Source organism: Delphinus delphis, chromosome 10 (assembly GCF_949987515.2).
Source record: "Delphinus delphis chromosome 10, mDelDel1.2, whole genome shotgun sequence".
Classification (NCBI taxonomy): domain Eukaryota; kingdom Metazoa; phylum Chordata; class Mammalia; order Artiodactyla; family Delphinidae; genus Delphinus; species Delphinus delphis.
In genome coordinates this window covers 65,639,021-65,653,852 of record NC_082692.2, presented here as the reverse complement: position 1 = coordinate 65,653,852, position 14,832 = coordinate 65,639,021, and the positions used below count along the sequence as shown (strand labels likewise).

Here is a 14,832-nt window from a genome sequence, read left to right as displayed (position 1 = left end):
TGTTATTTAATCATTCTATATATGTTTGCATCTGCTAATCCTGAACTCCCAATCCATCCCTCCCCCCCCAACCCCCACAAGTCTGTTCTCTGTGTGTGAGTCTGTTTCTGTTTCGTATTGTAGAAAAGTTCTTGTCATATTTTAGATTCCACATGTAAGTGATATCATATGGTATTTGTCTTTCTGACTTACGTCACTTAGTATGACAATCTCTAGGTCCATCAGTGTTACCGCAAATGGCATTATTTCATTCTCTTTTATGGCTGGGTAATAGTCCGTTGTCTATATGTACCACATCTTTATCCATTCATCTGTTGATGGACATTTAGGTTGTTTCCATGTCTTGGCTATTGTGAATAGTGCTGCTGTGAACATAGGGGTGCATGCATCTTTTTGAATTACAGTTTTGTCCAGATATATGCCCAGGAGTGGGATTGCTGAATCATCTGGCAACTCTAGTTTTTTGAAGAACCTCCATACTGTTCTCCATAGCGGCTGCACCAATTTACATTCCCAACAACAATGTAGGAGGGTTCCCTTTTCTCCACACCCTGTCCAGCATTTGTTATTTGTACATTTTTTAATGATGGCCATTCTGACTGGTGTGAGGTGGTACCTCGTTGTAGTTTTGATTTGCATTTCTCTAATAATTAGCCATTGTTGAGCATCTTTTCATGTACCTGTTGGCCATCTGTATCAACATCCATTCTTGATAAAACAACAGGAGTAACAAAACTCTTAGCAAAGTGAGGATGGAAAGAAAGTTCCTCAAAGCTGATAGAAGGCATCTATGAAAACCTACAGCTAGCTTCCTACTCAGTGATGAGACAATTGCTTTAACCCCTAAGATCAGGAACGAGACAAGAATGTCCATGCTCTCCATTTCTAGTTGACATATAACTTGGAGGTTCTGGCCAGTGCAGTTAGGCAAGAAAATGAAATAATAAAAGACATCCAGATTGGAAAGGAAGAAGTAAAACTGTCTTTATTTTCAGACAACATAGAATTCTGTCTTCAGCCAAACTATCAGTCAAGTGTTGGAATAGAATAAAGTCCTGCAAAGAACTCAGAAAATTGACCTCCTGAGCACTCTTAGGAAGTTACTTGAAGATGTATTCCACTCAAATAAGGAGGAAACCAAGAAAGAAGGGAAAAGGAGAGGACATAGAAGGAACAATTCTCACTCTGGTCAGCTGCAGCAAGGAGGGGCCCAGCATGGGAGCTATGTGGCAGGCCTGGAGGACACTCTAGATCAGAGTACGAGGGGGAGCCCAGGAAACAAAGAATATTGTAGACCAGAGGGCATTCAAACTTGAACATAACTGAAGCTCTGGAAAAGACAAAGAGAAGAAGTTACAAAGGCAGAAACCTGTAGGAGAGGCAGTCATCTATGTAAGGAAGCCAGGACACAGTTGTGAAGCTCACTAAAGTGAGGTGTACATTTAAGCAATGTAATGAGAAGGTAAGAAAAATCGATTTCACCTTAATGTCTTAAGGATTTTTTTTCCTAATAGAGACCAGGGATTGGGGCAGTGCCCTCCTGGAGAAGGAAATGGGCCAAAGAGAAGGATATTCTTGGTCTAGCATACTGACATATTCCTAAATGCTTCTCACTGATTCTCAATAATGCTGATATTGCACACCAAGAATGTAAACGAGGAGTGTAGCTGACAGAGGGTTGGATATGGAAGTTAGATGAAGGGCAGCCTCGACCTTTTTAAGAACAAATAACAAAAAACTCCTTGATTTCTAGGTATTGTGTTTCAACTCGTTTGGTAATGATCCAGAAGAAACTATGAAAACCTGTTTGATAAAAATGGACACAACAAACTGTTTTGCATGAGTACAGCATGGAAAATAGGTGTTTCAACTTAGGAATGCTGGTGGTTTGGTGAGGCAGAAGTTCTGCCTGTTGAGCTTAGAATAGCCTGATGTTCAGTGTCGGCAGAAGACATATTTTGGGGACTGTCTTTGAGAAGTCTTGATGTCTGTCAAGGTGACATTGTCAGGCAGAAGGAAACCAGATCTAGAGGAGGACATAGGAAATGACAGCATCATAGAGCAGTTAAATAAGTAGAGGGTTAAATTATGTCGAGTGTGGATGTCACCTAGAAAATACAGTTCTTTTGAATGGTACAGAAGGCAGTAGTTGAAAGTGAGAGGGTGGGCTTCCCTGGTGGCTCAGTGGTTACGAATCCGCCTGCCAGTGCAGGGGGCACGGGTTCGAGCCCTGGTCCGGGAAGATCCCGCATGCCGCGGAGCAACTTAGCCCGTGCACCACAACTACTGAGCCCATGCTCTAGAGCCCGTGAGCCACGACTACTGAGCCCACATGCAGAACTACTGAGCCCACGCGCCTAGAGCCCATGCTTCACAACAAGAGAAGCCACAGTGATGAGAACCCCCACGCACCCCAATGAAGAGTAGCCCCCGCTTGCCACAACTAGAGAAAGCCCGTGCGCAGCAACGAAGACCCAACGCAGCCAAAAATAAATAAATAAATAAATTTATTAGAAAGGAAAAAAGAAAGTGAGAGGGTTAGACAAGAGAATGGGAAAAATATATAGATTTATCCAAAATCAAAGGTAAATAGTGGACTTAGAATGGGGGATTAGTGGTTAGACTTAGAATGGGGGATTAGTGGTCAGCTGTGTTTTGGAAAGATGTCTGCTAGTCATTGTTCCCACAGTTGATACAGGGCAGGTGATGTCAGTGTGCTGAGGGACAGCATGTGCCAGCAGTCTGAACTGAAGGGACCCAATCTCTGTAGACATTTGTTGACTGGCTGCCTTTTTTTCTCCAACAGGAGTGGTGTCAGTCTGCTTTGAGGGGGACAGTGATGGTTACATCAACTTGTTGGCCTACCCTTATGTGGAAAGTGAGACCGTGGAGCAGGATGACACACCAGAGCGGGAGCAACCTCGGCGTAAGCACTCTCGCCGGAGCCTGCACCGGTCAGGCAGTGGCAGTGACCACAGGGAGGAGAAAGCCAGCCTGTCCCTTGAAACCTCAGAGAGGTAAGGGGATGGTAAGCAGGACTGGTGGTTCATGTCTGGTCCTGATATACTCAGAATATCTCTAGAGTCCTGATACATCATGGGGAAGTAAGGCTCAAGGTTGGGGGAAGGTGGCTGATGTTCTTAGGCCACCCACATAGGTGCAGGCTGCCGCCTGTATGTCACATCACCCCAGTGATGCCTCCTTCTGAGTATGGCTGTAGCTAGTCAAGAGAGAATGAAGTTCCCTCAGCTTTTTGGGAACAAGAACACCCTGTTTTCTCCAGCTTTGTTATGTCTCGCACCCCCAAGACAGAGGTGGAAATGCATTGGTCCACGATGAGGTTCCAGCTCCTTTCTCACCTGCAGGATGTCAGAGCCCAAAGGCAATGAGTGGCATCCAGACTAGTGTTCCTTAAGGGTTTGGGTGTCATATCTCTCTGAGACTCTGATATCAGCTATTAATCCTTTCCCTGAATCTGAAGTTCAGTTTATTGCATTGGAAATTGACTTTTCTTGTAGATTAGGAAAATAATCTACAAAGAATTATTTTTCTTGGTATATCATGCAAAAAAATGTGAACCCTGACAAGGGTGGCCATAATCAAAAGGATAGACAATAAAAGTTTTGATGAGGATATGGAGAAATTGGAACCCTCCTACACTGCTGATGGGAATGTAAAATAGTGCAGCTATTCTGGAAAACAATTAGGCAGTTTTTCAAAAAGTTAAACCTGGCAACTGCACTCCTAGGTATATGCCCAAGAGAATTGAAGGAATATATTCACACATAAAACTTGTACACAAATGTTTATAGCAGCATTATTCCTAATAGCCGAAAACTGGAAACAACCTGAGTGTCCATAAATTAAATGTGGTATAACTATACAGTAGAATATTACTCAGCAATAAAAAGGGATGGGGTACTGACACATGCTACAACATGGATGAACCTTGAAAACATTTATGTTAAATGAAAGAAGCCAGTCACAGAAAACCACATATTATATGGTTCCATTTATATAAGATGTTCAGAATAGGCAAATCCATTGTTTCTGTCCAAGAGACAGAAGGCAAAGTCAGTGGATGCCAGGGACTGAGGGGGAGGGATAGATGGGAAGTGACTGCTAATGGTGACAAGGTCTGTTTTTGGGGTGATGAAAATTCCTAAAAATTAAATAGTGGTGATGTTTTATAACCTCATGAATATACTAAAAAAAACGCCAGGGCTTCCCTGGTGGCGCAGTGGTTGAGAGTCCGCCTGCCAATGCAGGGGACGCGGGTTCGTGCCACAGTCCGGGAAGATCCCACATGCCGCGGAGTGGCTGGGCCCCTGAGCCATGGCCGCTGAACTTGAACATCTGGAGCCTGTGCTCCGCAACGGGAGAGGCCACAACAGTGAGAGGCCCGCGTACCGCAAAAAAAAAAAAAAAAAAAAAAAACGCCAAAAAACTGAATTGTAAAAAAAATAAAACTAATGTAAATAAAAAATGAGCGTTTTGAACCAAAGTGAAATTAAAATTGTATGATTAAATTACTTTATATATATTTAATATCACTCAAAAATAAGTTTCAGTGAGGGAATTCCCTGGCAGTCCAGTGGTTGGGACTCGGCACTTCCACGGCCGAGGGCCTGGGTTTGATCCCTCGTCCGGGAACTAAGATCCTGCAAGCCGTGCGGCATGGCCAAAAAAAAAAAAAAAATTCAGTGAATAGGATGCTCTGTGACTTGACCTAGAAGTTGGAATTGGGACTTTTCTTAGATGTGGCAGCACATAGTTTGTCTCTGACATCAGATCAGATCAGTTTAGCAACACAGGCTGCACACCCTAGCTCCTTAGTACTTATACCATTTACTCACTTTGATGGGCTCATGCATCTGGGCCCCATGTCACCCCTCAGGAAGGTCTATGCGTGGCACATTAGACTTGATCCAGGCCTCCCCCACCCTGTGTAGTGAGACCCCAGAGGGTGACTTGTCTGAGCCCCTTAGCAATGGGTATGTTCTTCCTTCTTAGCCCCCAGGAGGCAAAGACTCCGAAGGTGGAGCTACACAGCCACTCGGATGTCCCTTTCCAGATGCTGGATGGCAACAGCGGTCTGAGTTCCGAGAAGATCAGCCACAACCCTTGGAGCCTGCGCTGTCACAAACAGCAGCTGAGCCGCATGCGCTCCGAGTCCAAGGACCGAAAACTCTACAGTATCCTTGTTACTGCTTCTCCAGCAGTGCCTGCTACTGGGACCATGAGTCCTGTGTCAGGGCACCTAACAGTACCATGGCCAGCGCCCTCTCTGTTCAGGGGCTCCTCTTTTGTTCTCATCTCCCTTTTCCATAGGCTCTTCTTCCTCTTTGTCCTTCTTATTTTCATCAACATGTTGTTTCTTTCCTGCGTTTTGGGGCTGGTAAGACTGAAGCTTAAACTTGGCAGTCTAGAAGAGTGCTGTCCAATAGAACTGTCTGTGACAATGGAAGTATTCTGAATCTGTGCTGAAATTTGTGGTAGCCACTAGCTACACTGTAACCGAAATGTGGCTGCTGTGACTGAGTTACTAAATTTTTTATTTATTTAATTAATTAAAATCTAAATTTAAATCACCAGGCATGGATAGTGGCTACCATATTTATCAGTGCATGTCTAGAATTGGGGTGTGTGTGTGTGTGCGCGTGCGCATATGTACACGTGTACATGTGTGTATTTCTCCCCTCCCAAAAGATAATAATTAAAAAGTAATATGTTTGATTTTAGTATGTTTTTTCTAAACACTATACCTGTGCAATATAAAACAGTTTTTTAAGATACCAAAGGTAAAAAGTATTATGAAATGGGAATTCTTAAAATCATTTAGTGTTTTGAAGCAGTAGACAATAAATAAATCTTACTGAGAAACTGAGGGAAGTATGCTGAGCACTTCATATATACTTACTCAGTTTTCCTAAGTCTTTTGAGGGAGGAAGTGTTATGATTTCCGTTTACAGACGAGTAAATGGAAGCACAGGGTGGTTAAGTGTTGTGCTCAGAGCCAGTGAGTGGCCGAAGCAGGATCCAGTGCTCTCAGGCATTGTGAGATATTTCTGCAACCTTCTTTGAGTTTTACCGTCACTTGTTTATAGCTTATAGCAGGTGATGAGACTAGTTAAAAGCCATATTTAATGATTTTTTTAGTGTTACTCCTTAAAGAATTAGCGGATATTAAAATATTCATCATCATAGTGATGCTGAGGGTCTTATCCTCCAAGACCATGTGATTGCTACATAGTCCCAAATATGGAATTGAGGGCCAGGCTGTGAGCCCTGATGACTTTTGGCAGACATGTGACAGGCCTGTACCTTTAAGATTGTTGCAGACAGGAGATGTAGATGAGGACATGGATATAAATGCCAGGAGGCCAGGACCACAGAGCCATTTTAAGCAGAAGATCCTAGAAGTACTAAGGGATAAGTTTAAATATATGGTCCACTGGTTTGAAGTTTATTCAGAAAATGGCAAGATAGAAATTTAAATCCAGATTTTTCTAAAGATTCCTGTTTGGGAATGTTAAATCTGATTTATCATTTTTGTAGTAGTGCTACAAAGGAAGTTCCTTACTTCTTAGGCCTGAGTGAGACACTGGATTGAGCAGGGCCTTGGTTTACTGATGGTGCCAGGGATGTATGTGAAACTGCCAAATCTTCTTTGGTTTATTGTATGCCTGCAAGACAGATCTAAAGAATAAAATAAAAATGATATCAACAAATGTGGTATATACATACAATGAAAAATTAGTCAGCCATAAAAAGGAATGAAATTTTGTCACATGCTACAATATGGATGAACCTTGAAAACAATTTGCTAAGCGAAAGAGCCAGATACAAAAGGACAAATATTACATGATGCCACTTATATGAAGTATCTAGAACAGGCAAATTCATAGAGACAGAAAGTAGACAGTGGTTATGGGGGCAGGGGAGAGGGGAATGGGAGTTACTGTTTAATGGGTACAGTTTCTAATTTCTATTTGGGAAGATGAAAAAGTTTTGGAGATTGGATGGTGGTGATGGTTGCACAGTAATATGAATGTACTTAATGCCACTGAACTGTATACTTAAAAATGGTTAAAATGATAAATGTTACGTGTATTTTACCGCAACAAAAAAATTTTTTAAAGAAATAATAAGCCAGTGGTTTGAAATCCACATTTGAGAGTTTGTGAGGTGAATACAGATTACATTAGAATGGAATGCCTCCTTTTATAGAAAAATGGGATTATGCTTTTCTGGCTGGGGCTGATGGCGAGTTTGGTGGTTATTCGCCTTGACTGTGGCCCAGAGTTCCTCCTGCTTGAGAACGTGGTGCACCACTTCAAGTACCCCTGTGTGCTGGACCTGAAGATGGGCACCCGGCAGCATGGTGATGATGCATCAGCTGAGAAGGCAGCCCGGCAGATGCGGAAGTGCGAGCAAAGTACGTCAGCTACGCTGGGTGTCAGGGTCTGTGGCATGCAGGTGAGTTATCCTTGGTGAGAGCCTAGGTGCTCCTGCTTGCATGTTTTGGGTTGTGTGTGTGCCTGCCTGCTATCCGAGCCAGGTGTCCTCCTGGCCCACAGTGGTCCAGAATCTCCTCCGAGAGGGTGAGTCCCCTACAGAGTGCTGAGTGCGTTTTTGTAGACATGTTCCCTGAGCCCTCTTGTCCTTACCTGGGGACCTTGGTCTGGGCTCCAGTGCAGAACCAATGTGAGAGCCTGTTGCCTTCATATTGGGGCAAGTAAGACTCTTGTCTGTCAGCAAGATAATTCCTAGTTTGAGTCCAGCTGGTCTCCTGGGGCAACTTGGAGGAGGGCTCCAAAGGTAGTGACAGAAAACCTGTAGGCCTGGTCTCTGCACATTGCTGGCTTTACCACAGGAAAACTTAGGGTGAACTTGGCCTGCCTACTCTAGTTGTGTAGGGTTGAGCAGAAAAGCTCAGGTTGGTCAGAAGTACTTTCCAGATAGTGCCTGCCCAGGGCACCGTGAGGTCATCAGACCTCCCTGGTACTCACCTGTCTGTCTCCTGGGGTTTCAGGTGTACCAGCTGGACACGGGGCATTACCTCTGCAGGAACAAGTACTATGGCCGTGGGCTCTCCATTGAAGGCTTCCGCAATGCCCTCTATCAGTACCTGCACAATGGCCTGGACCTGCGGCGTGACCTTTTTGAGCCCATCCTGAGCAAACTGCGAGGCCTGAAAGCTGTACTGGAGCGGCAGGCCTCCTACCGCTTCTACTCCAGTTCCCTGCTTGTCATCTATGATGGTAAGGAGTGCCGGTCTGAGTCCTACCTGGACCGCCGGTCTGAAATGCGTATCAAGCACCTGGACACAGGGCTCCCTGAGGTGGCACCATCCTGTGGCCCTAGCACCAGCCCCAGCAGCACCAGCCCCGAGGTGGGCCCCTTCTCTCCACCCAAGGTGGATGTCCGCATGATCGACTTTGCACACAGCACATTCAAGGGCTTCCGAGATGACCCCACTGTGCATGATGGGCCTGACCGAGGCTATGTGTTTGGCCTGGAGAACCTCATCAGCATCATGGAACAGATGCGGGACGAGAACCAGTAGGCCCAGCTCTGGGCTTCCAGAACCCCTTCCTCTCCACCCTCAGGCAGGGACCATTGCTCTGAACTCGCCATGAGGACACACAGACTTGCTTTTAAAAGGGTGATATTTCTCTTTGGTGTAAACTAAAAGAAATGTTTTTAGCTGTAGCCTGGAATCCATATATATAAAGTGAAGGAGGGCAGAACACATCCTCTCAGCCAGGCTTCCTAGCTCTATGGTTCTGACTGCTGTGTCCAGGCTGACTTAGGAAGGAAGAGATACCCCTGGTGGGCTTGGCAGCAGGGACAGGTTGCCCTTGGACATTGGTTTCTCTTGCCTAGGTCTTTGGGGTCTGTGGCTGCAGGGTCCTGCTAGTTGTGGGGTGAAGCCCTGGGTTGGCTCAGGGCCCCTCCATGCTCACTCATCCCTTGTTCCCAGTAGTAGAGGGTTGGGTGCCCATCTCTTGGGGGACTTTGTAGCTTGTGTTGTGGGTATCATCCAGGTCTGTAACAGATGTCCCCAGGGCACCACAGGGCCAACTGCACACAGCTGGACCCTTCTCGGTTCTGACCTTGGCATGAGGCTAGATTCATGAAGCTGTGCTGAAGCCAGCAATGATAGAGGGCAGGCCCTGGGATCCCCAGGCACTATTTGGCACTTGAACCTGCTCCTCCTCCTGCCTGCACAGCCCAGCCAGCGTTTCTCACCAAGATCCCTTGCCTAAGGAGGCCATCCCCTCTTGCCCCACTGGAGGGGGCCCTGCTCTGTTTGCTGAGGAGAGTCAGTGTTCCAGCAGGCCTCAGGGCCTCTGATGGCTCTGACCCAGCTAGTATTTGCAGTCCTTGTGCTGTGGGTAGGAGTCCTCTTCCTCTAGCTTGGGCAGCTGTGCTGCCTTGGATGGGCTGCTCCTTCCAGGGCTCAAAGGCTGTGGTCCGCTCAGGGTCTCACCTCTCCCCAGGCCAAGCTCAAGGCAGCAGCCCATGTGAGGAGCTCCAGGCTTGTGAGGGAGAACTTTAAGCTTGTTTGCTTATAGGGACATTGGGTGCTGGGTGCAGGTGCCCAGATTCTGCTAATGAGAGTTTTGTCTTATCAGTACTGGGGTCCATCAGTCTGTCCATTTGTCCATCTACCAGCCCCTGTGATCTTTCCCCTGGGGTGTAGCCTTGTTCATTAGTAAATATTGATTTTCTTCATGCTTCCCTCAGCAAAATATTCTCTTTACCATTTCTGAGGTGAGCTTTTGCCCCTGTGCCCTTCCTCAGCAGGTGCTACCTTTTCTAAAAGAACTGGTAGCAAAATGAATTGGAGGAGGTGTTTCCCTGCTGGCCCAACACCCTCTCTGTGAGCCTGGAGTGTGGCCCCCTCAACACTCAACACTGACAGTAGCACAGTGAAGGCCCAGGGGGTGACCCATTCCTTGCCCATAACTTTTGCTGCCAGCCCTTAATGGCACAGAGACCTGCCACCTCTAACACATGTGGCCAGGTGATACTGCACTCACCTAGCCATTGCTGAGGTTAGTGCTCTCACCTCTGAGTCTAGGGCCACTGTCATTGTCACTTTTAGCATGTCCCTATTGGGGCATTAATGGTAAGCCTGCCAGCCTGTGTCTCTGAGAGGCCTTGGTAACTGATGGACTAATTTCCTGGTCCTTAGAGATGCAGCCCCACACATCTTAAATGGGCTCCTTGATGGGATCCCATCTCTCTCGGCCCTCTGACCCTGGTGCCATTGGTGGGCAGGTTCCCATTCCTTGGGGCTAGGAGGGGCAGCTTGCCTGTTTCTGGTCAGTAATGACCATCTTCTGTACTATTCTGTGGCTTCATCCATGGGGGCAGTAGCTCTTCATTAGTGTGGATAGTCATTTCCTGGTAAGGCAGAGGCTAAAGCAAAGGGTCTGGGGCCACTCGGGACCCACTTGATGGCACCTCTCCAGCCTGGGGATGTGCTGTGCTTCCTGAGTTTGTATATTATGGGAGATGCTGCCCCATTCCGCTCTTCATCGCGAGAGAGGCTGTACCGACTTAAATTCAGTGTTTGCCTGGCACTAAAAGAGCAGGGCTGGGATTTGCTGCTTCTCCCCCAGGGCAGGGTCCCTTGTTTTCAGTACTTTTGAACACTTGGGAGACACAGCCCTGCTTTCTGGTGGGTGGTGGGCATGTGTGTCTGCACACGCTCTTTGCCACCATTTCGCCCTGTTCCATGCTAGAGAGCCCTGTCCCTGCCAGGCCCTGCCTTCCCAGCCCCAACTTGGGACCAAAGTGCAAGATGGGATCACGGGTTGGGGCGTTCAAGCGACCCCTCTCTATAGTGCTTCCCTGGGCGAAGTCGACACCAGCCCCCTAGCGGGGTGGGATGGGCGGTGCTTAAAGAGGAAGGGGACCAGTTTTGCAACTTGCCCGGGACGCCACCCCTCCCTCACATCCGGGCCTGTACAGTGGGCGTGGGGATTCTCCTTAAGGGGCCAAAGGCCTGGGCTAGTTCGTATCCTTTGCTCACTTGCTCACATCCCGCCACGTGCACCCCCCCCCTAGATGCATATTGCTTGAACTTTTAAAACTGTTCAATTTGGTTTTGTTTGTGCCGATTTAAAAAATGTTTTAATGGGGAAAAGTTTGGGGAGAACCAAGGGAAGGGCCTGGTATCTTTGCTTCTCGGGGAACTGCAAGGCCTCGCCTGGAGGACCGCTCTCTACTCCACTTTCCTGGAAGCTGCCTAAGCCTGTCCACGCCGCCCGAGCCCTGCGCCCGGATATGACACGTGGCTCCGGTCGCGTCTGGGCGCGGTTGCGTTTTCTCGGGACCTTGCGTGCAGGGGAGGGGCTGCTCCGGCATTGGGCTGAGCCTGCCCCTTTCTGTACACCTAGCGCTGCCCGCCCCGCTTGTGTCTGAGGTCGTGTATGTCAAAATAAAGCCGCTAGAAACCGAGGCGTGTCCGTGTCTTTGAGAAACCCCTCGGCCTCCGGGAGACTGGCATAGTCCCGCCCGCCCCCATCCTCGGCCCCTCCCCGGCCCGGCCGGCCCGGAGAGGCGGGGAGGGGCCGGAAGCGGTTGGGGCGCAGCGCAAAAGAAGCCTCGCCCTTGGCGCCAGCTCCGCTTTTGTATCCGCCAATGGCCAGCTGACTCGCAGGTCCGGGTCCCGGTCCCCATGGTAGCCCGGCGCGCTCGGTTCTCATTGGCTGCGTCGGCCGGAGCGTCGCGTTTCGGCGCTTCGACGCCGACTGTGTGCCACGTATACGGTAGCTGATTGGGCCGCCCGAGTTTACGTCACTTCCCGCCGGCCGCCGGCCCGAGTTGGGAAGCAGTCGGTCTCCGTCCGGCGTCGTGTCCAGGTTTGCTGCGGTCTCGGCCCTAGCGTTAGCGCGGACTGGGCGGACAAGGCAGAGCCAGAGTTGGTCAGTCTGGCGGGTGAAGGGCGAGGGGCCGGGCACAGCGGCGGGAGTGTGCGGCAGGGGTCCGCCAGGCAGGCCGCGGACACCTCGGAGCCCGGGACTCACTCTCCGGCCGCCCGCAGGCGCAATGAAGGCACTGATTTTGGTGGGTGGCTATGGGACGCGCCTGCGGCCGCTGACGCTAAGCATCCCGAAGCCGCTGGTGGACTTCTGCAATAAGCCTATCTTGCTGCACCAAGTGGAGGCGCTGGCCGCGGTAAGGCCCGGGGCCGGGATCTTGGTAGGACCTGATAGGATGAGGGACGGCCAGCGATTGGGGATCGGGGACACCTGTGCCTTCGGCTGAATCCGCTTGGCGGCCGGCGCTGTTCTGTTGCCCACAGGCCGGCGTGGACCACGTGATTCTGGCTGTGAGCTATATGTCTCAGGTGCTGGAGAAGGAAATGAAGGCGCAGGAGCAAAGGGTGAGGCACGGACTTCTCGCTCTTTCCCTTGGTCCCCGCTCAACTTTTCACCGTGGTGAGAGGAACCTGACGGGGGGCTTCTTCCTTCCAGCTAGGAATCCGAATCTCTATGTCCCATGAAGAGGAGCCTTTAGGAACAGGTCAGTAGAGATAGGAAGGTCCCTTGGGGAGGGTTTAGGGCCAGGGAAGGAGCAAGACTCAGCCTGGATGGGGACTGCTGAGCCTGGATCCAGGGGCTCAGACCCCCAAAATGATGGTGACCTGTCCCTCTCCCCCAGCTGGGCCCCTGGCACTGGCCCGTGACTTGCTCTCTGAGACTGCAGACCCTTTTTTCGTCCTCAACAGTGACGTGATCTGCGATTTCCCCTTTCAAGCCATGGTGCAGTTCCACCGGCACCATGGCCAGGAGGGCTCAATTCTGGTAAGAGAGCCCGTCTTTCTGTTCTAATGTACCTGTCCCCATGCGCAGCCTCCCTAGCCTCTCCCATCCTCCAGCCTTGAACTGCCCCTTGGTGTTGCGGTTGCAGAGCTGTGCAGTTTGTGCCTTTAGGCATTTTCGGCAAAGCCCCTGAAATTTAGGACAGCATGTATATCAAGGCTCAGGAGCCCTGGACTAGGCCTGAAGTCCCCCTGCACTCAGGTGACCAAAGTGGAGGAACCCTCTAAGTATGGCGTGGTAGTGTGTGAGGCGGACACAGGCCGCATTCACCGGTTCGTGGAGAAGCCGCAGGTGTTTGTTTCCAACAAGATCAACGCAGGCATGTACATCCTGAGCCCTCCAGTGCTACGGCGCATCCAGGTGTGTAGAAGCCAGCTGCTGGGTGGGCTGGGGTAGGGCAGGCCACCACTGCCATGACCCTGCTCATGAGCTGCCCACTCCCACAGCTGCAGCCCACATCCATTGAGAAGGAGATCTTCCCTGTCATGGCCAAGGAGGGGCAGCTCTATGCCATGGAGTTGCAGGGTGAGGCAGGGAGGCCACAGGGTGGGGGTGGTCTGTGGCTGGGCTGAGCCCCCTGATGCATTCTCTCCCTACAGGCTTCTGGATGGACATTGGGCAGCCCAAGGATTTCCTCACCGGCATGTGCCTCTTCCTGCAGTCGCTGCGACAGAAGCAGCCTGAGCAACTGTGCTCAGGCCCCGGCATTGTGGGCAACGTGCTGGTGGTGAGGCCCTTGCCCAGAGCATTGTCAACCCCCTCAACCTTGGGGGACAGATGGCCCACTTGTGTTTTCCCCGCTGTCCTCAGGACCCAAGTGCCCGTATTGGCGAGAACTGCAGCATTGGCCCTAATGTGAGTCTGGGTCCTGGTGTGGTGGTGGAGGATGGTGTGTGCATTCGGCGGTGCACGGTGCTGCGAGATGCCCACATTCGCTCCCACTCCTGGCTTGAGTCCTGCATTGTAGGCTGGCGCTGCCGCGTGGGCCAGTGGGTAAGCCTCCGGGCTGGGCCAGATGGGGAGGGTGGGGGAATGCCTCTGCCTCGCTGACAGGCCTGCCCCTCCCCCCAAGGTGCGCATGGAGAACGTGACAGTGCTGGGTGAGGACGTCATAGTTAACGACGAGCTCTACCTCAACGGGGCCAGTGTGCTGCCCCACAAGTCTATTGGTGAGTCGGTGCCGGAGCCCCGCATCATCATGTGAGGATGCTGTGGGGCTGGCTGAGCCCCCATTTCCCCACTGGCAAGGGGATCACTGGCTCGACACATCAGGAGGCCCTGGACTCATTGCCATCTGACTGGGGAGGATTGGACAAGGTTGAAGCCATCGGACACCCGCCTTCTCCTGTGGACATAATCTGGCAAGATCCTTGCTGGGCATACCCCACAAAGCCCACTCCCTCAAGATGGGCTGGGCCAGGACTGTATGGAATAATAATTTAATGCTCACTGTGGCCCTGACTGAAAGTCAAGCTCAGGCACAAATAGGGCATGGTGGGGGGCCGTGGGGGACAGGGCAAGGGGCTCATAAATAGGGCCCAGCCTGGGTTTGAGTTTAAGGGTAGAGGTTCCTGCTGTGTGGGCCAGGTAGGCCTAGGCAGCCGAGGAAGTGGCACTTGCACTGGCTGCCTTGTCCCAGTCCTCTACAGACATGATGGTGGCTTTGCAGAAGAAGCAATCCTTGTTGTTCATCAGGTGCTGGTTGATGCAGGCTCTACAACAGGGGAGGGCATAAAGATGGCCTGTGTATCCCTGCTGTTCCCCACCCAGCCCCTTGTGCCCGTGCAGCCCACTTACTTGCAGGACTTGTGGCCACAGGGCTGGAACACAGCAGAAATGGGGTGAGCATAGCAGATGGGGCAGAGGTCTTCCTCACTGGTGGGCTGCAGGGAGCAGAGTGCAGGGTGGGCTGGGGTCGGGTGCCCAGACAAGTTGGGTGTACAGTACGTACACAGCTGTGGTGACGTGTACTGGGGTTGTGTGGACCCGT

At 50.4% G+C, this 14,832-nt stretch overlaps 3 protein-coding genes across 10 annotated transcripts in view; 2 read left to right on the top strand and 1 right to left on the bottom strand.

Moving 5' to 3' along the window:
* The window catches only part of IP6K1 (inositol hexakisphosphate kinase 1), a 74,023-nt gene extending 62,407 nt beyond the window's left edge, over positions 1 to 11,616 (top strand). For all 3 annotated transcript variants that reach the window (XM_060022513.1, XM_060022514.1, XM_060022515.1), the window contains exons 3-6: positions 2,807 to 3,017; positions 5,014 to 5,195; positions 7,304 to 7,479; positions 8,036 to 11,616. In XM_060022513.1, the coding sequence (XP_059878496.1) occupies positions 2,807 to 3,017; positions 5,014 to 5,195; positions 7,304 to 7,479; positions 8,036 to 8,569 (1,103 nt within the window). In that variant the 3' untranslated portion in view covers positions 8,570 to 11,616. The remainder of the gene's footprint in view (positions 1 to 2,806; positions 3,018 to 5,013; positions 5,196 to 7,303; positions 7,480 to 8,035) is intronic.
* Positions 11,617 to 11,817: 201 nt separating this feature from the next.
* On the top strand, positions 11,818 to 14,168 carry GMPPB (GDP-mannose pyrophosphorylase B). Its single transcript, XM_060022516.1, has 9 exons — positions 11,818 to 12,195; positions 12,323 to 12,403; positions 12,495 to 12,543; positions 12,682 to 12,824; positions 13,044 to 13,202; positions 13,289 to 13,367; positions 13,442 to 13,569; positions 13,653 to 13,835; positions 13,915 to 14,168. Exons 1-9 carry the CDS (start codon positions 12,067 to 12,069, stop codon positions 14,044 to 14,046), a joined length of 1,083 nt encoding a protein of 360 aa, XP_059878499.1. The 5' UTR covers positions 11,818 to 12,066; the 3' UTR covers positions 14,047 to 14,168.
* A 249-nt stretch (positions 14,169 to 14,417) lies between these two features.
* Positions 14,418 to 14,832, bottom strand: part of RNF123 (ring finger protein 123) — a 30,899-nt gene continuing 30,484 nt past the window's right edge. For all 6 annotated transcript variants that reach the window (XM_060022506.1, XM_060022503.1, XM_060022504.1 and 3 more), the window contains 2 exons: positions 14,640 to 14,725; positions 14,418 to 14,556 (listed from right to left, as the gene is read on the bottom strand). In XM_060022506.1, the coding sequence (XP_059878489.1) occupies positions 14,436 to 14,556; positions 14,640 to 14,725 (207 nt within the window). In that variant the 3' untranslated portion in view covers positions 14,418 to 14,435. The remainder of the gene's footprint in view (positions 14,557 to 14,639; positions 14,726 to 14,832) is intronic.

Coding starts and splice junctions, on each gene's coding strand:
- GMPPB (XM_060022516.1), top strand. CDS start 12,067: ATGAAGGCACTGATTTTGGTGGGTGGCTATGGGACGCGCCTGCGGCCG. Junction 12,825..13,043: donor GCCAGGAGGGCTCAATTCTG/GTAAGAGAGCCC, acceptor CCCTGCACTCAG/GTGACCAAAGTGGAGGAACC. Junction 13,203..13,288: donor CAGTGCTACGGCGCATCCAG/GTGTGTAGAAGC, acceptor CCACTCCCACAG/CTGCAGCCCACATCCATTGA.